The 27977-nt window shown below is 40.2% G+C and overlaps 1 protein-coding gene across 1 annotated transcript; it reads right to left on the reverse strand.

Annotated features, from left to right (window-relative positions):
* LOC106082715 (prolyl 4-hydroxylase subunit alpha-1) lies at positions 1-27279 on the reverse strand. The gene is made up of 19 exons (XM_013245393.2): positions 26933-27279; positions 20530-20681; positions 20312-20462; positions 20061-20248; positions 19865-19992; positions 14661-15116; positions 14541-14594; positions 14314-14479; positions 14202-14249; positions 9068-9090; positions 8277-8413; positions 5100-5251; positions 4882-5032; positions 4632-4819; positions 4431-4558; positions 585-1034; positions 366-419; positions 136-301; positions 1-59 (listed from the first exon to the last, which is right to left on the reverse strand). The coding sequence occupies exons 1-19, from the start codon at positions 27136-27138 to the stop codon at positions 1-3; spliced, it is 3057 nt and encodes a 1018-aa protein (XP_013100847.2). The 5' UTR covers positions 27139-27279.
* Positions 27280-27977: the final 698 nt, after the last annotated feature.

Genomic DNA, 27977 nt, shown 5'->3' on the forward strand with positions numbered 1-27977 from the left:
TTATATATAGCAAGGTCTTTTGAAGACTTGAGCGTTGGCTCGTATCCATTTGTTGCACACTGTAAGCAAAAAAAAAAAAAAAAAGAATCCAACTTAAAACATGATCTATTGCATGTCTTCACATTAGCTACTAACCCCATTTGGATCCAAAAATGACAGGACAGGCAGCATGCAAGGTTTTCATATCACCCCGAAGCTCATTATTCAGATTATACCATACTACAGCAGATCCTTTTTGTGGAAAGACTGCTGTCTCGAGTTCAGGAAATACAGTGGCACCACCCTGTTCCACATCAGTCAGCTGAATAAAAAAATTTTAAATTAAAATAAACCCTTAAAGGATTTTTCTTACAAATACTGCTTACATAGAACAAAACAGTTGAGATGCGGTTGCCCTGCAGTCTAATAACTTCAGCATTCTAAAATGAAAAATATATATTTTTATTATTTTGGTGATGGGCTTAGTAGCCAATATTTATATTTCTATAAGCTGAATAAATAAATAAGTAAATATAGTGTTATACACATATCATACTTCTCCTTTTATATACATTTTGTATACCATTTAGCTAATGTCAACTCACATCCGATACATTGAAGAAATCATAATGAGTATCATAGTGTCCTCCCAAGCCGTAATTCACCACCTGCAACGCTTCAGAGCCTTCTATGTCAAAGCCAGTCATATCACTTATGCGCTGATTAATCCTTAGCGTAGTATTGGATTTGTTGTCTGAAATCCATGAAGATTTCGATGTTCTTCTTTCAACTACTCGAGATTTGGCAGCTCTTCCAACTTTGGCTCTTTTTAGATTTGGTTTTTCCAACGTTTTCAACTCCTGAATTTCTACCTCCGACATTACATCGTGATATATCACCATGTACGGATCTAAACTTAAAAGTTCCATTTTTAGTGGTGCCAAGATCAAAAATGGTGATGTTGTAGTATTGTAGACACAATGCAATTTTGATAATTTGCTTTGGAACTCTCCGCGACATCCTAACTGGTATTTGGAGGGTAAGGGCTTTGAATACTGAGGAAAAAAAGAAATCATTTGATTGGAGAAACAAAAATTTTACAAATATATTGGGTTGCCCAAAAAGTAATTGCGGATTTTTCATATAGTCGGCGTTGACAAATTTTTTCACAGTTTGTGACTCTGTAATTGCATTCTTTCTTCTGTCAGTTATCAGCTGTTACTTTTAGCTTGCTTTGGAAAAAAGTGTAAAAAAAGTATATTTGATTAAAGTTCATTCTAAGTTTTATTAAAAATGCATTTACTTTCTTTTAAAAAATCCGCAATTACTTTTTGGGCAACCCAATATTAATAAACACTTGCTCTAAGCTGAATATATATAACTAGCCGAACCGGGCCCGCTCCGCTGCGCCTTCTTTAACTCTTTAATATCTTTTTAGGGTGGGGACAATTCGTCCTGAATGCGGATATCAAGTTCGTGCTATTGTAGCCAATAACGCTGAACGCATTCGAATCCTGTCGAGAACATCGAACAAAGCAGTGTTTATCCCCTCTTAATGTTGGCGACATTTGCGAGGTACAATGCCATGGATGGTCATTTAAAAAAATGTCCCCAAAGAGGTGTCGCACTGCGGGATGCCGTGCGGACTCGGCTATAACAGAAGGTCCCTTATCATTGAGTTTAAACTTGAATCGGAAAGCACTCAGTGATGTGTGAGAATTTGGCCCTTCTCGATTCCTGGTGGTAATGTTCTTCCTTAGGGTATTGCTCTCATTAGGGGAGGGATGGAACCTCAGACATTTCGACTTATATCCAAATCGCTTTAATTTAAGCCCCATATTGCCATGACCAGTAAATATGAACCGCTTGGAGGGTGTTTTGGGGCTGGACGGCCACCGGCACTTTCTACTGAAAATAGATATAAAATTCGTTTTTTATTCCCAATGGAAATGAAGTTCAGTTTAGGGGGTACCAAATTGGATATCGAATTCGTTTTCTACTCTCAAATATTTTTCATTTGTGTCCCATAATGTCATAATGGGTCAATTAACCCATTTGACGTATATTTAGAAGAAAAAGCGCCATCTAGACTTGAACGCAAATTTTAATGTCATATTCGTAATCTACTCCCTAATACCTCTCAATTGAGTCCCATATTGAAATTAACTTCGAATGTATCTGTTTAGAGGAGTTTTGGGGTTGGAGCGGAAGGAGGGGAAGGAGGCCTCGCTGGATACTTGAACCCAGAAATCTAAAAATTATATAGCCTATGTTTCCTTCCAGACAAACGTACACAATATATGAAAATTTGAAGAAAATCGGTTCAGCCAAGTATCATATAGTCATAATGGGTCTGATGGCGTTTTTGGGGGGTTGCATGACCCCCTATACTTCGATCTGATTTTGTATGCCAGATTCGAAATCTACTCCCGAATACCTTTCATTTGAGCCCCATATTGAAATGAACGTCTAATATGTCTGTTTGGGGTTGGGGCGGCACGATGGGTACTTAGACTTAGACCAAATATAGACGGATTTGTAAAATTTCACCGAAATCGAATTATAAATGCGCCTTTTATGGGACCAAGACTTTAAATCGAGATATTGGTCTATATGACAGCTATATCAAAATCTAGACCGATTTAGACCAAGTTACAGAAAAATGTAGAAGAGCCTAATACATCTCACTTTCCAACATTTTGACGAAATCGGACAATAAATGTGCCTTTTATGGGCCCAAGACCTTAAATCGAGAGATCGGTATATATGGCAGCTATATCCAAATCTGGACCGATCGGGGCCAAATTGAAGAAGGTGGTCGAAAGGCCTAACATAACTCACTGTCTTAAATTTCAGCGAAATCGGATAATAAATGAGCCTTTTGTGGGCCCAAGACCTTAAATTGAGAGATCGGTGTATATGGCAGCTATATCCAAATCCGGACGGATATGTGCCATATTGCAGAATTATGTCGACGGGCTTAACTTAACTCACTGTCCCAAATTTCGGTTACATCGGACAATATATGCGCCTTTTAGGGGTCCAAAACAATAAATCAAGAGAACGGTCTATAGGCAGCTATATCCAAATCTGGACCGATCGGGGCCAAATTGTAGAAAGTTGTCGAGGGGCTTAACACAACTCACTGTCCCAAATTGCGACGAAATCGGACAACAAATGCGCCTTTTATGAGCCCAAAACCTTAGATCGAGAGATCGGTCTATTTGACAGCTGTATCAAAAAGTAGACCGATCTGAGCCAAATTAAAGGAGAATGTCGATGGGCCTAACGCATCTCACTGTCCAAAATTTCGGCAACATCGGACATTAAGTGCGCCTTTTATGGGCCCAAAACTTCTGATTGATAGATCGGTATATATATTCGACAGCTACATTCAAATCTGGACCGATCTGGGCCATATTGCAGAAGTATGTCGAGGTGCTAAACTTAGCTCACTGTCCCGAATGTGCCTTATATGGGCCCAAAGCCTTAAATCGAGAGATCGGTCTATATGGCAACTATATCCAAATCTGGACCGATCTAAGCCAAATTGAAGAAAGATGTCGGGTGACCTAACATAACTGATTGTTCCAAATTTCAGCAAAATCGAATAATAAATTGTGTCTTTTATGGGCCTAATACCATAAATCGGAAGATCGATCTATATGGCAGCTACATTCAAATGTGGATCGATTTGGGCCAAATTGAAGAAGGATGTCGAAAAGTCAAGCACAACTGACTGTCCCAAATTTCATCAAAATCGGATAATAAATGTCGCTTTTATGGGCCAAATCCCTTAATGGCGGATAGGTCTATATGAGGGCTATATCAAGATATAGTCCGATATAGTCCATCTTCGAACTTAGCCTGCTTATGGACAAATAATTAAACTGTGCGAAGTTTTAGCTCAATATCGCTATTTTTAAAAACTGTAGCGTGATTTCAACAGATAGACGGACGGACATGGCTAGATAGTCTTAGATTTTTACGCTGATCAAGAATATATATACTTTATAGGGTCAGAAATGGTTATTTCGATGTGTTGCAAACGGAATGACAAAATGAATATACTACCATCTTTCGGTGGTGGCGATGTGGAAACCATTTTTAACCAAAATGGGTATTTTGGGTTTTTTTTGTAAAAAACTCAGAAAAAATTATTATGTAAGTTTCGTGCACATATCACAACCCCCTCAAAAGTTCCAAAATTATTTCGTTTGGCAACACTGTGCGACGATTCAAACGTGAACAGTAGGTGAGTTCAATACTCAACCGGATCCAAAGAACGAATTGTTTGTGCATTGTGAAGACGACACCACCTGATGCACGAAATTTAATGTTACACCTAATGCCTCTGGACATTGTGGCTAGACAAATTGCAGTGATCCATGGTGGAGGGAATATAAGATTCGGCCCGGCCGAATGTACTTTCTAAACTACTTATACATTACCGCTATCGGAGGTCCTGTTACGATTTCTGCTTTCTGCCTAATTTCATCTCTCCTGTTTGCCAGATCTGCATCATATGGTCGAAGATGGCAAGCCTTCTCAAGGGCAACCAGAGCTTGTTGAGGACGATCTGTAAAATGTTAACAAAAATAGAGATAGAATCTCTTACCAATACTTGCTAAAAGCAAAAAGTAGATCAGTACTTTGATGCAATAGAATTTCAGCATACAACGCTAATATAGTCTCCTGGCCAAAATCCAATACTTGCATGTAATTCGAAGACTCATAAGCTTTCATGGCACTACGCATCCATAAGGCTGCACGATAATAGTCTGCTTTATCGAAAAAGTGTTTTCCTATGAAGTAGCGATCAATAGGTATGAGTTTGGCACTGGAGGGAAAAAAATAGCTATTCAATAAATGTTCTTTTGAGTAATTTTTGGCCAAACTCACTCGTATTGCTTGCCAAATAATACGCCTCTCGACATATCTTCCACTTCCAAGTCATAAGTTTGCTGAAGTCTTGCTATGGCCTGTGAAGCTTCCTTTAAATCAGTTTCTGTGGGCATTTTGACTTGATATTCTCTTAAGGTATCAATGAAAACTAGGAGAGAATTAGAATTGCAAAATATTTGTAAGAAAAGGTCAATGCTGGAACAAGTGGGACTTACTTTCACCGGTTGGCAGTGTCAAATATTTTTCAATATTGTTCCAATCATAATGCATACGCCGTATCAGCGAGAATCCATTGAGGGGATTGTAGAGATATGATTCTGGGTTTTGTACACCTTTTTGATTTTCCTTTCTTAGTTCGCTTGCTAACCTGCATAAAATCTAACTGATTACTTATTTTTCCCGATAAAAACGAAGCTTCATGTTTAAATATAAACCCCAGAATATGTAAATAAGATCTCCTTCGCAGACCTATCTTATATATAAATTTGTCGGGTTGTTCCGTAAAGTCTCAAAAACGGCTGAACCGATTACCTTGAAATTTTCACAGATTGTGTAGATTGGTCTGAAAGAAAACATAGGCTATATAATTTTTTGATATCGGGAGGGGGACGGACCCTCCCCCTTACCCTAAAAATACTACCCAAAAATAAAAGTGCACCGATCAGGACAATCTGGGACTCAAATGAAAGGTATTCAAGGGAAGAGTGCGAGTTTCATAATAAAAGTTGGGTCCAAGTAGCAGTAGTTTGACGATCATGACAATATGCGACTCAAATGAAAGGTAGTCGGGAGTAGATTACAAATATGGTCAGGAAGTAGGAATAGGCTTTATAATGTATTGATAACGGAAGGGGGGGGGGGGGGGGGCCCTCCACCGTTACCCTAAATACACCACCCAAAATCAAAAGTGGGCCGATAAGGACAATATGGGTATCAAATGAAAAGTAGGCGGGAGTAGATAACGAATCTGGCATACAAATTCAAGTCGAAGTATAGGGGGTCACCCCACCCCCACAAAAATGCCCAAAATGGACACATTAGCCAATCACGCATATATGGGACTCGGTTTGTTTGTTCCGGATAGACTGGAAAACGGCAAAACCGATTTTTTCGAAATGTTCAGATATTGTGTAGTTTTTCGGTATCGGAAGGAGGACGGACCCTCCCCCTTCTGTCAAAAACACAACCCAAAATCAAAAGTGGACCGATCGGGATGATATAGGTATCAAATGACAGGTATTGGAGAGTAGAATTCGAATATGGTATTAAATTTGAGTTTAAGTACCCATCGGGCCATCCCAACCCCAAAACCCCCCCAGACAGACATATTGGAATTTCATTTCAATATGGGGCTCAAATGAAAGGTATTCGTAAGTAGATTTCGAATCTGGCATACCAAATCAGATTGAAGTATAGGGGGTCACGCCACCCCTCAAAAACGCCATTAGACCCATTATGACTATATGATAATTGGCTGAACCCTTTTTTTTAAATTTTCATAGATTGTGTACGTTTGTCTGGAAGGAAACATAGTTTATATTATTTTTATACCCTCCACCATAGGATGGGAGGTATACTAATTTCGTCATTCTGTTTGTAAATAATCGAAATATTCGTCTGAGACCCCATAAAGTATATATATTCTTGATCGTCGCAACATTTTATGTTGATCTAGCCATGTCCGTCCGTCTGTCTGCCGAAAGCACGCTAACTTCCGGAGGAGTAAAGCTAGCCGTTTGAGATTTTGCAAAAGTACTTCTAATGGTAAATGGGCCATATCGGTCCATGTTTTGATATAGCTGCCATATAAACCGATCTTGGGTCTTGACTTCTTGAACCTCTAGAGTGCGTAATTCTTATCCGATTGGAATGAAATTTTGCACGACGTGTTTTGTTATGATATCCAACAACTGTGTCAGGTATGGTGCAAATCGGTCCATAACCTGATAAAGCTGTCATGTAAACCGATCTTGGGTCTTGACTTCTTGAGCCTCTAGAGGTCGCAATTCTTATCCGATTGGAATGAAATTTTGCACGACGTGTTTTGTTATGATATCCAACAACTGTGTCAGGTATGATTCAAATCGGTCCATAACCTGATATAGCTGCCATATATAACGATCTGGGATCTTGACTTCTTGAGCCTCTTGAGGTCGCAATTATTATCCGATTTGCCTGAAATTTTGTACAACGGTTCCTCTCATGACCGTCAACATACGTGTTTTTTATGGTCTACATCGGTCTATATCCCGATACAGCTCCCATATAAATCGATCTCTCTATTTTACTTCTTGAGCCCCTAAAGGACGCAATTCTAATTCGAATTGGCTGACATTTTACACAGTTCTCCAACATATAATTTAATTGTGGTCCAAACCGGTCCATATCTTGATATCGCTCTTATTGCCGAGCAAATCTTTTCTTATATCCTTTTTTGCCTAAGAAGAGATGCCGGAAAGAACTCGACAAATGTGATCCATGGTGCAGGGTATATAAGATTCGGCCCGGCCGAACTTAGCACGCTTTTACTTGTTAGATATCGCGTGGAGGCGGACCCTCCCCCCTCCCCCGTATCCCAAAACCGCTACCCATCTCCGAAAGTGGTCCGATGGGCAAAATAAGGGTATCAAATGAGAGGTATTGGAGACCAGGAAACGAATATGGTATTAAAATTTGGATCCAAATACCCAGTGGCCCCCTCCCCCTCCAGTTTTGCAGCCAAGTGTTTTGTTGGTACGCTCTAAAGTACCCCCTAAACTAAACTTCATTTCTGTTGGGAATAAAGAACGAATTTGATATCTTTTTTTCAGTGTAAAGTGCCGGTGGCCGCCCCAGCCCTTTAACACCCTCCAAACGGTTCATATTTACCGCCCTTGGCATTATGGTGCTCAAATTAAAGGGATTTGGAAGTGCAGCACGAGTTTGATATTCATATTTAAGCCGAAATGTCTGCGATGCCATTACCCTAAGGAAGAACATTACCACAAGGAACCGAGAAGGAGCGAATTCTCTCAATGAGTGCTTTCCGATTCACGATTAAACTCAATGATAAGGGACCTTTTTTGCAGCCTAGTCCGAACGGCATGTCGCAGTGCGACATCTCTTTGGGGAAATTTTTTTTTAAGACTATGCATGGCACTGTACCTCGCAAATGACGCCAACATTAAGAGGGGATAAACACCGTTTTGTCTTGCGTTCAGCGTCATAGGCTACAATGGCACGAATTCGATATCCGTTTTCAGGGCGAAGTGTCGCCACCCTAAAAAGATATTAAAGAAGGGTCCACGGAGCGGATCCGGTTCGGCTAGTACTAGATAAAGGATATACAGAATTGGTGCTATCGAACTTAACCCACTTTTTGATATTTATTAACCACTTTTTTTTTTTCTTACCTTTTCAATGAATTGACTTTGGCCTGTAATTCGTCGGCATATTTATCAAGCGTTTCGATCATAACTTGCTCCGTAATCAAAAGTTGTTCCATACCCACGATTGAGGTGGAGAAACTCTTCTCTTCCACATCTTGACACTGCACCATGGACAAGAATAGAGAAAAATGTGCAATTAAACAAAATGCAAAAAATTTTGGTGCGGGACGCATGTTGAAAAGTTTTCCGTTTTTTTTTTAATTTTTTTTTTTTATTTTCTTAACTCTAATTGCAATTTATGTTCTCTTTGCGCTTGCAATAGATGCAGTTACGGTTACGGCGACGATTATTGGACTATTTTTAAATTAAAATACTCTTTAGGAAAGAAGTATTAGTCTACAAACTGTCGACGGCTGTGCTAAGCTTTGGATGAAAATGGTCGCAAACATCTCCCAATTACAATTTTGGATAATAAGTAAAATGGCACGTTCATTTTTGATTTTAATATTGACAACGATAATGTTGTATCGTTTACTTTAAAACACCATCAAGCCAATAAATACACGGAAAAAAATAAAGCGTTTGGAATATCTTTGTGACAAATAAATGTGTTTTATTAGGGAAGTACTATTTTCACAGTAACTGTGCAACATTCCCTTTACCCTCAAACGTTAGTCTTTAATTTGCCACATTTTGATTTAAAATTCACAAATAAGAAAAACTCGCACCAAATGGCACCAGCCTGGAGGCAACAAGATTTTCTACAGCTTATAGATTGTTTGACAATATATTACAATATAAACAAATATTCATACTTTACATTCGTCACAAATTCTCGCTATTTTATCGTAAACAAAGTCCCAATGTTTTCCACAAAAGAAGTTTATTTGTCGAAAAGTTCGTTTATGGCTAATGAATTATTTTTTTGCGTGTAGCTACTCAGATACAAAAGTTTCACCATCAGACGTAACGGAGAGCCAATTTATGAATTCTAATTTTGCAAATTTCTTCATCAGATTGTGGAATTTGCATGTTAAAAACGCAGATTGCATGTTAAAAACGCAGATTGAAAGATAAGTAACGAAGAAGGTTTCTAAAAGAACTTAACATTATTTATAAATGAACGTTGTATTAACAACGTTTAGATATATTTGAGTTGAAGTGTTGTATTTTAGTGGCAAAATGTAAAACATTTAACGATTATTCTTAATCACTATTCTCTAGAAACAAAAATTTTAGTGAACTTTCTTCTAAAGACTACATTTAAGTGTTTTTTACTGAAGACACAATGTGAATAAAAATTTTGTTAAGAACAAACATTCAGTGCATTTTTCTCTAAAGCCAAAATTTCGGTAAATTTTCTCTCGAGGCGAAATATTGGTATAAATCTTTCGAAATTAATAGTCATTGAATTTTTATAACAACAGTTTTGAGAATTTTTAAGGCAGTAAATTTGCCATTAAAGAAAGAGCTTCTGAGAAATTTTTCCTACAAAAATGTAGTGAAATTTTCTATAAAGACAAATTATTACCAGGAGGCCACCTTAGCACACGTAGAGGTTAGCATGTCCGCCTATGACGCTGAACGCCTGGGTTCGAATCCTGGTGAGACCATCAGAAAAAATTTTCAGCGGTGCAACATGCTGGCAACATTTGTGAGGTACTATGCCATGTAAAACTTCTCTCCAAAGAGGTGTTGCACTGCGGCAAGCCATTCGGACTTGGCTTTAAAAAGGAGGCCCCTTATCATTGAGCTTAAACTTGAATTGGACTACACTCATTGATATGTGAGAAGTTTGCCCCTGTTCCTTACCAAGTTTACTGCCGTCAGTATACTTGGTTAACCCGAAGCCTTTCGGGTCCACGCGGTCCGAGTTAAGGGAGTGGGCGACCAATGCGCATGCAACATTGTGGAACAACGAAACTGTCGGTAGGACGGCGAAAATACTATGGGGTGATCCACATCTTGAGAGGACGAGACTAATACTGAAAGGAAGTAAAAAGGAGGTGTGTATAGCTTTTGATGTCATAACGGGACACATAGGACTAGCATGTGTAGGGCATGTGGGGAAAATGATGAGACGTTGAAGCATTTCCTATGTCATTACCCGGCGTTCGCGGTTAACAGACACCGGTACTTAGGTGGAACACGATACCAGACATGAACCGACATAGGGGAGTGGTGTGGAAAACAATTAAGGATTTTGTAAGTTGCACGGAATTCCTAATTTAAAATTTACTTTTTCGAGGTTACTTTTTAGTTTTTAGAGCGCACAACAAGTCGATAACTGGGTTAGGTGTATGTCCATAGTGGCACGGGGCTGATTAAAATCTGCACGCTCTTTTCAACATAACCTAACATAAAACAAGTAAAAAGGCGTAAAGTTCGGCAGGGTACCGAACTTTGGATACCCACCACCAGGGGTATATATGTAAACCACCTTTCATCAAAATCCGGTGAAAATGGCATACCTTATGTCCCATAGCAGAGTATATCGAAATATGTTCCGATTTGGACCAAATACTAATAAATACAGTAGCTATATCTAAAAATAAACTGATCTGAACCATATACGACACGAAAGTCGAAAAGCCTAACATAAGTTAGTGTTGCAAATTTCAGTGAAAACGGATTATAAATGCGCCTTTTATGGGGCCAAGACTTTAAATAGAGATATCGGTCTATATGACAGCTACATCCAAAGCTGGACCGATTTTGGACCAAGTTGCAGAAAAATGTCGAAGAGCCTAACACAAAGCACTGTCCTAAATTTCGGCGACATCGGAGAATAAATGCACCTTTTATGGGCCCAAAACCTAAAACCGAGAGATCGGTCTATATAGCAGCTATATCCAAATCTGGACCGATCTATGCCATATTGCAGATGTATGTTTAGGGGCTTAACTTTACTCACTGTCCCAAATTTCGGCGAAATCGGAAAATAAATGCGCCTTTTAAGGTAGCTCAAAACCTTAAATCCAGAAATCGGTCTATATGGCAGCTATATCCAAATCTGATCCGATCAGGGTCACATTAATGAAAGCTATCGAAGGGCCTTACACAACTCACTCAGCAAAATCGGATAATTAATGTGGCTTTTATGGGCCTACAACACTAAATCGGAGGATCGGTCTTTATGACAGCCGATCAGAGCTGAACCGATCAGAGCTAAATTGACGAAGGACGTCGAAGGGCCTAACACAACTCACTGTACCAAATTTCATCAAAATCGGACAATAAATGTGGCTTTTATGGGCCCAAGACCCTAAATCGGAGGATCGGTCTATATGGCGGCTATACCAAATCTAAATCGACCTGGGCCAAATTAACGAAGAATGTCGAAGGGCCCAACAGAACTTACTGTCCCAGGTTTCAGCAAAATCGGATAATAAATGTGGCTTTTATGGGCCTAAGACCCTAAATCGGCGGATCGGTCTAAATGGCAGCTATATCCAAATCTGGACCGATCTCAATCAAATTGGTGAAGGACGTCGAAGGGCCTAACGCAACTCACTGTCTCAAATTTCATCAAAATCGGATAATAAATGTGGCTTTTATGGGCCTAAGACCCTAAATCGGCTGATCGGTCTATATGGGGGCTATATCAAGATATAGTCCGATATAGCCCATTTTCAAACTTAACCTGCTTATGGACAAAAAAAATCTGTGCAAAGTTTCGGATCAATATCTCTATTTTTAAAGACTGTAGCGTGATTTCAACGGACAGACGGACGGACATGGCTAGATCGTCATAGATTTTTATGCTGATCAAGAATATATATATTTTATAGACTCGGAAATGGATATTTCGATGTGTTGCAAACGGAATGACTAAATGAATATACCCCCATCCTTCGGTGGTAGGTATAACAAAATTTTAGAAATTTTTATGATATAGTACCAGGTACTTTATAAAGTACCAGGTACTTTATAGAGTAACAGATACTTTATACAGTACCAGGTACTTTATAGAGTAACAGATACTTTATACAGTGCCAGGTGCTTTATCGCACCTGGTACTTTATATAGTGTGAGGTAATTTATATAGTACCAGGTAATTTATTTGGTTCCAGGTCATTTATACAGTACCAGGTACTATTGTACCAAGTACTTTATATAGCACCAGACACTTTATATAGTTTCAGGTACTTTATATAGTATCAGGTACTTTATACGAATATTCTTGATCGTCTCGACGTCCATGTCAATGTCCACGTCCGTTCGTTTGTCGAAATCACGACAGCGGCCGAAAGCGAAAAGCTAGCCGCTTGAAATTTTTGCACAGATACTTAATATTGATGTAAGTCGTGGGCCATATCGGTTCAGATTTCAGATTTCTTGAGCTCTTACGAGCCGCAATTTTTGACCGATTTAGTTAAAATTTTGCGGATAGGGCTCGGTTATGTCTTCCAATAACTTTACCAAGTACGGTACGAATCGGTCTATAACCTGATGTAACTCCCATATAAACCGAATTCCCGATTTGACTTCTTGAGCCCTTACAAGCCGCAATTATTCTCCGATTTGGCTAACATTTTGCATGCGGTGTTCTGTTATGATTTCCAACAACTATGCCCAGTACGGTCCTAATCGTTCTATAACCTGATGTAGCTCCCATATAAACCGATCTCCCGATTTGATTTCGTGTCTTTGGATGCGGTCATGTTTGTCAGATTTGGCTGAAATTTTGCATGTAATGTTCTGTTATGATTTTCTCTAACTGTACTAAGTACGGTCTGATATAGCTCCCATATAAACCGATCTCCCGTGTAAATGGGCTGGTGACATCATTGGATCGCACTTCTTCAAAGATGATGCGAATCGAAACGTTACAGTGAATGTTGAGCGCTATCGTGAAATGATATCCATTTTTTTTTGACCAGAATGCAAGAGTTTGACTTGCATGACATGTGGACAAGACGGTGCCACATGCCACACAGCACGCATAACAATGGACTTATTGAGAGGCGAGTTACGGGATCGGTCAATTGGCCCCCTAGATCGTGCGATTTAATGCCTTTAGACTATTTTTGTGGGGCTATGTTAAAGCCCATGTCTATACAGATAATCCCGCTTTAACTGACGCATGGGAAGACAACATTGAAGCATTTATTCGTGAGATACCGACCGAAGTGTTGGAAACAGTATGACAAAATTGGATTTAGTGGATGGACCATTTGAGGCGCAGTCACGGTCAATCTTCAAACATTAATTTACAAGGACCGTACTATCGATTAAAATATAGATTTTATGATAAACTTTCGTATATCTCTTAAAAAATCAACCTTTAAAATGTACTCTTTATATGCATTTTTATAAACATTTCAAAAACCATAGAATGGGATTTCATGAATATAAAAAATTTTATGAAATTTTTTCTTAAATGTTTCATAAAAGTTATGAACATTTTCATAAACTATTTGCTTGATTTTCATAAATGTTACGACATGTTTCATTAATTTGAATTTTATGAAACGGTTTCCTAAATGTTATGAAAAGTTTCATTGGGAGGTAATTAAACATTTTTTTCATAAATGTAAAGACAAAATCGTTAATCTCATATACATTTTTCTTTCTGTGTGCTAAATATTCGAGCGCCTACTGAAAATGGGCTCTGCGGACTTGAAGGGCTTCACTCAGAGAAATTTGTTATTAAAAACAATAAAAATGTTTGCTGTAATAGCAGAAAGTCTGCTGACAATGGGACAGTAATAATTTTTTGCAAATGCCTCAATTGTTGTTTTGAAGTTCAAAATTTTTTTATGGATTCATTCAAAAGTTTACAATTTTCAATTTAATATCAGCAGACAGTGTTTGCTGATATCAACAGACTTATTTCTTTGGCTATTCATTTATTCCCTCCAGAGAAACTCACAATGTAAAATAGTTTTTTTTTTCATACAAAAAGGAATTTTAATGTTATCACAATTTTAAATTTTTAAATATAGCAGGGTCTTCTGAAGACTTGAGCCTTTGAACGTATCCATTTATTGCAGACTGTAAACAAGAAAAACTCAACTTAATACTTGATCTTGAAATTATACTCATAGAAGATGCTTACCCCATTTGGAGCCCACAATGACCGGACAGGCAGCATGCAGGGTTTTCCAATCACCCTTAAGCTCATTATTCAGATTATGCCATACTACAGCAGAGCCTTTTTGTGGAAAGACTGCAGTGTGAATATTGGGAAATACGGTGGCACCTCCCTGTTCTACATCGGTCATCTAAAAGGAAAATCTAATCAAAATAAAACTCCAAAGGTTTAAAGTGACATCTTCCGCTTACATAGAACAAAACAGTTGAGATTCGATCACCTTGCAAGCGAACAACTTCAGCGTTCTGAAACAAGGAAAATATTCTTAACCATTTTAAAGGTAATTTTGTAGCACTCAGGTATCAACTTACATCCGATACATTGAAAAAATCATAATGAGTATCATAATGTCCTCCCAGGCCATAATTCATCACCTGCAACATCTCAGAGCCTTCTATGTCAAAGCCTGTCATATCTCTAATGCGTTGATTAATCCTTAACGTTGTGTTGGAGGTGTTGTCCTGAAACCATGAAAATTTCGATGTTCTCCTTTCAACCACCTGCGATTTGGCAGCACTTTCACTGTATACTGTTGCCCTTTTCAGATTGGGTTTTGCCAACGTTTTGAGGTCTCGTATTTCCTGATCTGACATAACATCATGATAGAGCACCATATATGGATCTAAATGCAGAATTTCCATTTTTAAGGGAGCCAAACGTAAAAACGCCGAAGTCGTGGTATTGTAGACACAATGCAATTTCGACAATTTGTTACCAAAGCCTCCGCGGCATCCAACTTCAAACGTACTGGGTACTTGCTTTGAGTACTGGAAAAAAAATTAAAATTTAGAGTAATGAAAACAAGTAATTGCGTGCTAAGTTCGACCGGGCCGAATCTTATATACCCTCCATCATGGATCGCATTTGTTGAGTTCTTTTCCCGGCATCTCTTCGTAGGCCAAAATGAATGAAAGAAAATGATTACTCTGTTATTAGAGCGATATAAAGTTATGGTCCGATTGGGACCATAAGAAAATTACATGTGGCAGACCTGTTGTTGCTGTAGCAGTTTGTTATATTAATCTTTCGTCTGCTTGATTCTGTTGAGTGTCACGACCCAGGAACTCTGCGTCCACAGAGATCTGGGTCTGAGTCGAGTGGGTCTGGCTGGGCAGTTAAACAGGTGACGTGTATCGTGAGGTGCCTGGTTTAAATCGGGACATACATCTTGCACGTCCGCATCAATCCTTGCTCTGTAGGAGTTGAGGCGGTTTGCCGGGGGAGGTTAATTTCTGGTTTGCCGGGGAAGATCAATTTCTTCAGGTGCAATGGGAGGCGGCCGTTCTCCAAGGACTACATTCACCCGGTAGCCATTTACCGCATTTGCTACCATGTCTGCATGAATGTTGTCTAGACCTGTCTGATATGCCGCTTGATCTAGGTGTTCTCTTTTCTAGCGCTGAACCACAGGCTCTAGATCATGTAGATCTGCCTTAAGGCTTCTGGGCGGTGGTCTATTCACAAGATGTAATTTGGATGGTCTCTGCGATAACAGCCCAAAAGGTATTGCTTAGACAGCATCTTCGCCCTGGTACGATCTTTGTCTTCTGATGGAGGTGGTGTACATGAGAACTGAGGAGACAATCCGTCGCAGTTCGAAGGGCGGCATTCTGACAGATCTGAATATTATTCCACTACGTGTCACAAAGCTGATGAAACCATACTGACGCTGCATAACTTACCAAAGACCAGCCAATTGCTTTGTACGTGGTCAACAAGGTTTCTTTGTCTGCACCCCAAGTGCTGCCAGCAAGTGACTTGAGGACCTTGATTCTACTTTTGACTTTATCGCAAATTGCTGTGGCATGTGGGGAGAATGTGTAAGTGCTGTCAAATGTGACGCAAAGTATTTGGGTACACTTGATGGTCGGAATCATTTCTCCATCGACCATCACAGTCAGCTCAGTATTCACCTCAAGCGTGTTTGTAGTGAACAATGTGGCTGAAGATTTGGTGGCAGATATCCTCACATTTCTTGCAGCGAAATATGAGGCAAGTTCGTTGAGGTAGACGTTCAACCTATCGCAGATGTCAACAATGGATAAGGGGCCTGATGCCATGATCGTACAATCGTCCGCATATAATACGATCTCTATGCCATCTGAAGGTGTTGGAATGGAGGATAGGTAGAAGTTAAACAGTGCTGGAGATATCACCCAACCTTGGGGAACTCCCTCTTTCACTCTACAGTGCTTCGACTTCCTATCCCTAAATGACAGGCCTGGCTGGAGGGACATGTTGGCGATGTCCTCAAATAGTTTGTCGAATGCCTTCGATAGGTCTAGTGTCACGAGGACCGTTGTATCACATGGCCTGGGGTGATTAGCCACGTCAAATGTGTGCGCTGGTGGTATGCAAAGCTGTTGTTGTGGTATGCAGTCTTCGAAATCCATGTTAATGCTCGGCGAATGGAAATCCACCTACCAGGCTCGGGAGGAGTAATGCCTCATGCGTCTTTGCTACTGGTGAGAGAAGGGAAATCGGTCTGTACGACTCCCCCAAACTCGGGTCCTTTCCAGGCTTCAGTAGCGGGATCACTCTGCCCATTTTCCACACATCGGGAACTATAGGAGTGTTCAAAAACAGGTTGAGAATAGTGCTAAAGTACTCAATTCCAGGTAAATTCAGATACTTCAATTTCAATGTAGAGATTCCATCGGGGACCAACACCTTGGATGATTTGGCGCCACGGATGACAGTCGTAACTTCGCCCACGGTAAATTGTGATGGCTGTCCATCGGCTCGGGGACAACGAATATGACGAATGGCTGTGCTCCTTGTCCTATCACTCTCTGGATGCATAATAAATTGACGATTGAACAACCTGGCGCATTTCTTCGGATCAATCACGGTAACTTCGTCAAAAGTGACTGAAGTCCTGTCATCCCGGGGTTCGAGAGTGACTTAAAAGTAGACCACAGCTTGCCTATACCGGTGCCTAAGATACATTGCTTTGGGTCGCACATGGTGTATTCGACCGGCTGGTATAAAGCGTTCGGCTGCTGCGTTAATAATGTCTCGGAATTTCCTCTCGGCAACTAGTACATCCGAGGGGAGTTTACAGAAGCGGCGATTGGTATACTCTCGGAAGCCAGCCCAATCGGCCTTCTTCTGATTGTTAAACGTCCGGCGCTCAGAGGTTATGAAGCCAAAGAGATGACGACTTGACAGGATATGTCACTCAGGAGATCAAGGAATGCAATGGAAATGTCTGGAGAGCTGCTGCACCTCCCCATAATCCTAGTGGGGGCATCCTCATTCAACATGCAAAACGTGGAGCCTTCTATCTGCTCTGCTAAAGCTATGCCACGCCGGTCGTTACCTAGGGAAGAATGCCATGAAGTGTGATGCGCATTAAAGTCCCCTAGAACCAGACGATTATGGCCTGATAGTAACCCACTAATGTCGGGGTTTTAAGCTTGGGCATTAATCGGGACGCAGCTACCAACCGGCGGTATGTACACATTGTATAGCTCTATCTTGGCAGTACCAGACCTGACTGCTATCCCCATGCATTCCATGTAAGAGTCACTAGCGCCAGGAGCAGACGAGATGGGTCTATATTGCACGGAATGGTGTATCACGAAGGCCAATGCCCCACCTTCATTCCTTGAGCGATCCTTACGTAGCACATTGTATCCGTGACAACTGTGCAAGCTGCAGGTGTTGGTCAGCTTTGTCTCCTGGATTGCTGCAACCAAAATATCTTTCCGACTCATGAAATCCACAATCTCATCGATCTTGCCACAGAGTCCGTTGTTGTTTAGTTGCAAAAATGATACACTTCCCGGCACTGGCGTGGCAATATTGGGGCCGGTATGATGCTGTTGCGTATATTGCACGGGAGAGGTCAGGGGGGTCACATAGTCCGACGACGACGACGCTTGTGACCCGCTGCTGGCTATGTTCGCACAGCAGCACCTTGCATCATATTCAGTACGACTATACTCCCGCAGTGAAGTGAAGGCCAGAACAAGATCGGAAATGTACCCACTCCATGCACCAGTTACACCTCAACGACACCGACCGATGATGGAGGCGATTCTGACAAACCGAATAAAACCAGGATTCGGGGTACTTTTTAATCCCGACACGGACCAGAAGCGTGCGGAGAAGGCACTCCGGGATGTGCCTCTCCCATGAGGAAAAAAGACGAACACGTACACTGAGGCGGCCGCCCTTGCCGATGAAGAGTTCCATCGGGTCAATGCAGTGCGTACAACCGGCTGCCATGGGATTGTAGAGACCTGTATAAATTTCAGCCAAATCGGATATGAATTATGCGCTCAAGAAGTCAAGATTCCAGATCAGTTTATATGGCAGCTATTTCAGGCTATAGACCGATTTAGACCACAATAAACACGTTGTTGATGTTGATGGTCATGAGAGGATCCGTTGTACAAACTTTCAGACAAATCGGATAATAATTGCGACTTCTTGAGGCTCAAGATGTCAAGATTCCAGATCGGTTTATATAGCTGCTATATCAGCTTATGGACCGATTTGAACCATATTTAGCACAGTTGCTGAAAGTCATACCGAAACTCGTCGTGCAAAATTTCGCCCAAATCGGATAGGAATTGCGTCCACTAGAGGCTCAAGAAGTCAAGACCCCTTATCGGCTTATATGACAGCTATATCAGGTTATGAACCGATTTGAATCATACTTATCACAGTTGTTGGAAATCATAGCAAAATACCTCGTGCAACATTTCAGGCAAATCGGATAAGAATTACGCCTTCTAGTGGTTCAAGAAGCTATATCAGGTTATGGACCGATTTGAACGATACTTAGCACTGTTGTTGGAAATCATAACAAAATACATCGTTCAGGCAAATCAGACAAGAATAACGCCCTCTAGAGGCTCAAGAAGTCAAGATCCTAAATCGGTTTATAAGGCAGCTATATCAAAATATGGACCGATATGGCCCATTTACAATCCCAACCGACCTACACTTATAAGAAGTATTTGTGCAAAATTTCAAGCGGCTAGCTTTACTCCCTCGAAAGTTAGCATGCTTCCGACAGACAGACGGACGGACATGGCTAAATCGAAATGTCGTGACGATCAAAAATATATATTCTTTATGGGGTCTCAGACGAATATTTCGAGAAGTTACGAACAGAATGGCGATGTTAGAATACACCCATCCTGTGGTGGAGTTGTTGTTGTTGTTGTAGCAGTGTGTTGTACACTGAGGAGGCAACCCTTGCCGATGAAGGAATCCATCGGGTCAATCCGGTACATACAACCGGCTGCCATGGGATTGCCTGTGGTGGAGGGTATAGAAATGTTCAAATATTTTAAGGTAGGCAAGGCTATGCAAATTAGGATCGTTCGAGCAAAGTCATAATTTCAATCAAGGTTTCAGTGGGGGAGACAATGGTTTCTTGTGGCGAAAATGTTTCCCTGGAGAGTCAGAGTTTTTGTTTTCATTTATCTTGAAACAAAATTTTCCTTAGGAGATAATGAGTACATAAAATGACAAGTTGTCACCTAGAAAGAAACCTTACTTCTATTGGAGGTCCTTTAACTATTTCAGCTTGGTGCCTCATTTCATCTCTCTTTGCCTCCAAAGCTGCATCATTTGGTCGAAGCTGACAGGCCTTCTCAATCGTAAGCAAAGCATCTTGAGGGCGATCTGCAAAGTTTGAACAAAAATAGAGGTAGAACCGCATGCTAATACTTGCCCAAAAATTTAATCAGTACTTTGATACATAAGATTTGCAGCATACAGCGCATATATAGTCTCGTGGCCAAAATCCAATACTTGCATGTAATTGTTTGACTCATAAGCTTCTATGGCGCTAAACATCCAGAAGGCTGCTTGAAAGTAGTTGGCTCTATCAAAAAGATGTTTTCCAATAAAGTAACGATCAATGGGCAAAAGTTTGGCACTAAAGGGATAAAAGATGCGCATGGTAAAAATCGTTTTTTGCCACTTTCAAAGTTCAACTCACTCGTATTGCTTGCCAAATAATATGCCTTTAGACATATCTTCGGCCTCCAGATCATAAGTCGACTGCAGTCTTACAATGGCCTGTGAAGCTTCATTTAAATCTGTGGCTGTGGGCATCTCAGGTTGATACTTTCTTAGAATATCAATGAAAGCTGGGAGAGAATACAAATTGTAAAGTATTAACAAGAAATTGTCATTGTCGGCATAAGTGGGACTTACTTTCACCCGTTGGTCGTGTCAGATACTTTTCAATGTTGTACCAATCATAGTGCATACGTCGTATCAGCGAGAATCCATTGAGGGGATTGGAGAGATATGTTTCTGGGTTTTGTACACCTTTTTGATTCTCTTCTCTAAACTCGCTGACCAATCTGCATGAACATTTTAGTGATTAGATTTTTTGAAAAGGACGAATAGTGTATTACAAAGATTAACTGTAAGTATTGAATAAATGAATTGTTTTGTTGAATGTCTCCATTTTACAACATTGTCTCCATAGTCTATATTGATATTTGTTTGCAAATTAAATGGATTTCAAAGATTTGAATGATATGCGAACCCACCACACTGAATTCTGGTACAAATTTACACACACGAACTTAGTTGAAGAACTCATATCTTCTTCTTATAGGTGTAGGTTGGTCTGGAAGGAAACATAGGCTATACAATTTTTTGATATCGGAAGGGGGGCGGACCCTCCCCCTTACCCAAAAAGTACTACCCAAATATAAAAGTGAACCGATCGGGACAATATTGGATTCAACTAAAAGGTATTCAAGAGAAGAGTATGTATTTCGTAATAAAAGTTGGGTCCAAGTACCTGGGGGCCGCCCCAGTCCCGAAACTCCTTAAAATAGGATTATTTGACAATCCTGACAATATGGAACTCAAATGAAAGGTATTCGGGAGTAGATTACAAATATGGTGAGGAAGTAGGAATAGGCTTTATAATTTATTGGCAACGGAAGGGGGCGGACCATCCACCGTTACCCTAAAAACACCACCCAAAATCAAAAGTGGACCGATAAGGACAATACGGGTATCAAATGAAAAGTATGCAGGAGTAGATAACGCATCTGGCATACAAATTCATGTCGAAGTATAGGGGGTCAGCCCAATCCCAAAAAAACACCCAAAATGGGCACATTAGCCAATCACGGATATATGGAACTCGGTTTGTTTGTTCCCTATATAGACTGGAAAATGGCAGAACCGATTTTTTTAGAAATTTTCGCATATTGTGGGGTTGGTCTTGAAGGAAACATAGGCTATATAGTTTTTCGGTATCGGAAGGGGGATGGACCCTCCCCTTATTTGGACCCCATATTGCCATTGGCCCCAAAATTGGATATTATTTAAACCCCTTATTTCAAAAGTCAGCAAATATGTCCGGTTTGGGGTATGGGCCCTAGAAACTATCAATATCGAGCACCACTCTCTTTAAGACCCAAATTGTCATGGTGGGCAAATACGTCCTATTTGCGAGTGGGACGTCGCTTAGAAAGCAGGTTCCGAATGTTGATATCACATTCGTAGTCTACTCCCAATTAGCCCATATTTCCATAGTCGAGAAACATGAACGTTTTGGGGGTGTTTTGAAGGATGGGGCCGCCACTCACTGACTTGGCCCTGAAAATATATATCAGATTCTTTTTCTACTCTAAAATACCTCTTATTTGAACCCCATCAGCAAATACGTCCTATTTTGGTGGTTTGATGGGGGAGAGGTGACCCATAAACACTTTTTCCCGAATATTGTTATCAGATTCGTCCTTTACTCCAAAAGATTTTTCATTTTAGCCCCGTATTGCTATGGTCGTACATTTGTATCCTTCTGGGGGGACTTCTTGGGCCCCTGGAAGGCGCAATTTTTGTCCAATTTGGCTGAAATTTTGCATATATTGTTCTGTTCTGACTTCCAATAATTGTTTTAAGAACGGTCCGAATAGGTACTCCGCTATGACTTTAAACAACTGTGCCAAGTACAGTCCAAATCAGTCTATAACCTAATATAGCTCCCAAATAAACGATCTCCCGATTTGACTTCTTGAGTCCCTAGGTTAGGTAAGGTTAGGTTTAAGCAGCAGTCTGCCATCAGACACACTTAAACGTTTTCGTCCATTGTGATATCACAGGAACAGAAGAAGGACGATGCCTTCTAGTTCCTACCTTTGAACCATCCAGATCACCTTAAAAAGCCAAATAACTTGCCAATGTTCACATCCGCAAAATCAGATTGGTTTTCAAAGAAATGAGAACCTAAAGTGTAACTCCTTCTAACTGCTAGTGCGGGATACACACACAGAAGGTGTTCTATAGTCTCTTCTTCTTCGATGTCCTCACATCTTCTACAAAAGTCGTTGCTGGCAACCTTCAGTCTGGCAGCATGTTTTTCGATTAGACAGTGCCCTGTCATAAGGGACACAAAGACTGAGACGTCTGTTCTAGCCAATGTCAGCAAAGCAGTAGACCTCTTCAAGTCTAGGTCACATAGTTTTGGAATGCTTTGTGACCATTTATCATTCATTGTCCTTCCGGTCTGGTCCCAAAAACATAGCTTACATATTGCTAGAGGCATACCCACCGATTCCAGTATCCCTGGAATGTGTAGGGTAGTTCCTAGTCTCGCAAGCTCATCCGCTTTACAATTCGCTGGGATATCTCTGTGGCCCGGCACCAAGAACAGGTGAATTTTCAACTGTTCAGCCATCTCTTTGAGAGATCTACGACAGTCGAGGGCGGTTTTTGTGTTCAGAAATACGTTCTCCAGGGATTTAATGGCTGGCTAGCTGTCTAAGAAGATATTTATGCCAATCGTCGTAATGACATTATATCTTAGCCATTCCACCACTTCCTTAATTGCAAGGATCTCTGCTTGATACACACTGCAGTGGTCGGGTAACCTTTTCGATGTGACCAGTTCTAGATCTTTAGAGTACACCCCAAAGCCCACCAGGTCGTTTAGTTTGGAACCATCCGTATAGAAGTCTATGTAACCTCTGTTAATAGGGATATCGTTGTTCCAATCGGTTCTATCAGGAATGGCGGCTCAGGTAGTCCGTAGCTGCGTCATGACCAATGAGCAAGTTCCCTTAACCTCAGGGCAGTAGTCGCTGAAATTTGTCTAGCCACAATGTCCAGAGGCATAAGATGTAGCATTGAATTCAGTGCATCGGATGGTGTAGTCCTCAAAGCGATCCTTTGGATCTGGTTAAGTATTGAGCAGTAGGTGGATTTTTGAAGCGCTGTCCACCAGACCACAACACCATATAGTATATGCAGTATATACCCAATGCATGACACGCGATCTAAATCTCTAACTTTTGCCAATGGCTCTCTTCCAGGTGTATAGGGCAAGAGTGGCCTTTCTTGCCCTTTCCAAAGTGTTGGATTTGAAGTTCAATTTTCTGTCCAGCTAAACACCCAGGTATTTTTTTGGCGCATTCTGTAAATGGAACATTCTCTCCACCCAAGGAGACAGGTTCCACTGTAGGCAACTTGTATCTCCTGCTGAAAAGAACTACTTCTGTCTTGCATGGATTTATATCTAAACCAGTTTCGATAGCCCACTTTGCTGTTGCACGTAGAGCTTCCTGAAGTACAATATATCTCTTAGAGAGTTGGGAAACTTTCTGCTAACCGCAATTGCCACGTCATCACCATACGCTACCACTTTTACGCCTTTTTCTTCCAGTGACAATTTGTTATTAATGGCTATATTCCAAAGTAGAGGAGACAGTATACCTCCTTGAGGAGTTCCTCTGCTGACCCATCATTTTAGCTTCACAGATCCCAAGCCTGCCGTAATGCATCTTTTAGTAAGTAAGTTATTAATAAACTTTGTTATGGTAGAGTTGTTGCCTAGAAACTCCAACTCCTTCAACTCCGGTTTTACTTTATTGAAATCACCTTCAAAGTCAAGAAATGCTACCGTTGTATTCTTGAGTCCTTACAAGCCGCAATTTTTGTCCGATTTCACTAAAATTTTGCACGCGGTGTTCTGTCACAACTTCTTACAACTGTGCCAAATCAGTCTATAATCTGATATAGCTCTCATGTAAACCGATGTCTCGATCGTCCTTGTTATACCCTCCACCATAGGATGGGGGTATACTAATTTCGTCATTCTGTTTGTAACTACTCGAAATATTCGCCTGAGACCCCTTAAAGTATATATTCTTGATCGTCGTGACATTTTATGTCGATCTAGCCGTGTCCGTCCGTCTGTCTGTCGAAAGCACGCTAAATTTCGAAGGAGTAAGCTAGCCGCTTGAAATTTTGCACTTCTTATTAGTGTAGATCGGTTGGGATTGTAAATGGGCCAAAGCGGTCCATGTTTTGATATAGCTGCCATATAAACCTATCTTGGGTCCTGACTTCTTGGGTCTCTAGAGGGCGCAATTTTTATCCGATTGGAATACAATTTTGCACGACGTGATTTGTTATGATATCCAACAACTGTGCCAAGTATGGTTTAAATCGGTGCATAATCTGATATAGCTGCCATTTAAACCGATCTTGGGTCTTGACTTATTGAGCCTCTAGAAGGCGCAATTCCTATCCGATTGGAATGAAATTTTGCACGACGTGTTTCGCTATGACTTCCAACAACTGTGCTAAGTTAGGTTCAAATCGGCCAATAACATGATATAGCTGCCTTCTAAACCGATCTTGAATCTTGACTTCTTGAGCCACTAGAGGGCGCACTTCTTATCCGATTTAAATGAAATTTTGCACGAAGTATTTTGTCACGATATCCAACAACTGTTCCAAGTATAGTTCAAGTCGGTTCATAACCTGATATAGCTGCCATATAAACCGATCTTGGGTCTTGACTTCTTGAGCCTCTAGAGGTCGCAATTATTATCCGATTGGAATGAAATTTTGCACGACGTGTTCTGGTATGATTTCCAATAACTGAGCCAAGTATGGTTTAAAGAGGTTTATAACCTGATATAGCTGCCATATAAACCGATCTTGGGTCTTGACTTCTTGTGCCTCTAGAGGGCGCAATTCTTATCCGATTTCACTGAAATTGTGCACGTGGTGTTTTTGTGTCACTTCTAACAACTGTGTTAAGTATGGTTTAAATCGGTCCATGTTTTTATATAGCTGCCACATAAACTGATCTTGGGTCTTGATTTCTTGAACCTCTAGAGGGCGCAATTCTTATCCGATTTGAATGAAATTTTGCACGACGTGTTTCGATATGACTTCCAACATCTGTGCCAAGTATGGTTCAAATCGGTGAATAACCTGATATAGTTGCCATATAAACCGATCTGGGATCTTGAATTCTTGAGCCACTAGAGGGCGCATTTCCTATCCGATTTGCTTGAAATTTTGTACAACGGCTTCTCTCATGACCTTCAACATACGACTCTAATATGGTCTGAATCTATCAATAGCTTGATACAGCTCCCATATAAACCTATCTCCCGATTTTGCTTCTTCAGCCCGTACAAGGCACCACTCTTATCCGAATGAACCTGAAATATTACACAATGACTTCTACAATGTTCAGCATTCAGTTATGGTCCCAATCGGACTATAACTTGATATAGCTCCAATAGCACAACAGTTCTTATTCAATATTCTTTGTTTGCCTAAAAAGAGATACTGCGCATAGAACTCGACAAATGCGATCCATGGTGGAGGGTATTTAAGATTCGGCCCAGCCGAATTTAACACGCTGTTACATGTTAAATATGTAAATGAGCTATATCAAGTTATTGACCGATATGCACTGTACTTGTCATGGCTATTGAAGTCATAGAAAAATACCACCTCCAAAATGTCAGGCAAATGGAGTAAAAATTGCACCCTCTGGAGTGTCAAATTAGGAGTTTGGTTTATATGGCAGCTATATCAATTTGGTTAAAATTTTGTATATCTCGTGTTGATATGACACCCAACAACTGTGCCAAGAACGGTCCAAATCGGTCTATAACCTGTTATAGCTCCCAAATCGATGATCTATTTCGATTTGACTTCTCGAGTCCTTACAAGCCGCATTTGGATGAAATTTTGCATGCGGTATTCTGTTACTACTTCCAATAACTGTGCATTTGGCATATAGCTCTCATGTAAACCGGTCTCTCGATTATCATTGCTCGGTTCCTAGAAGCTTTAACTTTTGTTGGTTTGACAGAAGTTTGGTATGTAGACTAAAATTATGCCATTCAACTGAATTTATGTTATATTAATTTTTGGTATAAATTTTTAGCAGAATCTATGGTGGTGGAATCCAAGCATGCTAAGTTCGTCCGGGCAGCTTTTATTTATCACTTTTTTTTCACCCGTAATATAAAAAATTGCCTGCTTATGCTCCACTTTTTATTTTAGAAGCCCATCAACAAGTTTATCCACAATCACATATTTTCATAAATTTTTTCTTGGGTTTGCAGGAAAAAAAAAACTATTGATTTTTTCCAGAATACCATTGACATTTTTTAAATGTTTCTCTAGTGATCTTTAACAGTAGACTAAACCACAACACATTTAACATTTCGAAATCACCAGCCCCTCCAATGACGTTTCATGGGAGGCATGTTCACTCAGTTGATTTACAATAACTTATTTACTTAGCACTTTGTACTCAAATTACTTTTCTCATTCTCACTTTTTCAATGAATCGACTTTTGCCTGTAATTCATCGGCATATTTATCAACTGTATCGATCATTAATTGCTCGGTAATCAACAGTTGTTCCATACCCGCGACCGAGGTGGAAAAACTTTTCTCTTCCACTTCTTGAGACTGCACCATGAGCAAGAAAAGGAAAAGTGTTACAATCGAACGGAACAAATAATGCGGCGCGGGACTCATATTAGCAAATTTTCTGTATTTTATTTAATATTTTCTTAACTCCAATTGCAAAGTTTATTTATGGTGCGTTTGCAATAGATGCAGTTGCGGTGACGGTTATTAGACTATTTTCAAATGGGAATACATTTTTTGGTATGAGGTATTTGTTATACAGTCGGCGAATTGTTATCGCCTTTGCGTAACATTTCGAAATATTGCCAAGTTGTTCGTTGTGAAAGGCAATATCGACGAAACATTGGAAATAGTCGCAAACACCTCTCACAAACAATTATTGATAAAATGGTACGAAACAATTTTCTCCTCCACCTCCTCCCCTCTATGCGTTTTGGTAAAGATAATAAGTTATTAAATTTGGTTTCTTATCACTAGGCTACATGGGTGAGGTGGGGTAGGTTGGCTCCATTTGGAGTTTGTTGCAAACATAATTGAAAATACCAGAGGCAGTTTGTAAAATTCCTATCGTAATTGTTTTTAGTATGTACCCCCTTTGGGCTACACCTCTGTTTTAATTCGTGGCCTAGGCGTTAGAGTAAGTACACTAGTAACAAGGTACATATTCTTTTGCTTTTAATTATGACAATGACAATGTCAATGTTAAAACTGGCGCTGGAAATGTCTTATCAAACTAACAATACTTTGTGCTATAAGAACCAGAACAAGCCAATAAGCACAATGGAGAAACATTGTTAGGGCACTATATATGACAGCATATGGGTAAATTTCTCTTCACTTGCACTTGTTTTTTATGACCCTAAGGTATATCAAGATAAAATTTCAACTAGAACAGGTAAAAAAAGTAAAAAGGTGTTGGATACCCACCAACTTTCGCCAAAATCCGG

The sequence above is a fragment of the Stomoxys calcitrans genome, chromosome 2 (assembly GCF_963082655.1).
Source record: "Stomoxys calcitrans chromosome 2, idStoCalc2.1, whole genome shotgun sequence".
Lineage (NCBI taxonomy): Eukaryota > Metazoa > Arthropoda > Insecta > Diptera > Muscidae > Stomoxys > Stomoxys calcitrans.

Coding starts and splice junctions, on each gene's coding strand:
- LOC106082715 (XM_013245393.2), bottom strand. CDS start 27,138: ATGAGTCCCGCGCCGCATTATTTGTTCCGTTCGATTGTAACACTTTTC. Junction 15,117..19,864: donor TTAAAGGACCTCCAATAGAA/GTAAGGTTTCTT, acceptor TTTTTTTTCCAG/TACTCAAAGCAAGTACCCAG. Junction 14,480..14,540: donor TCTCAACTGTTTTGTTCTAT/GTAAGCGGAAGA, acceptor TTTTCCTTTTAG/ATGACCGATGTAGAACAGGG.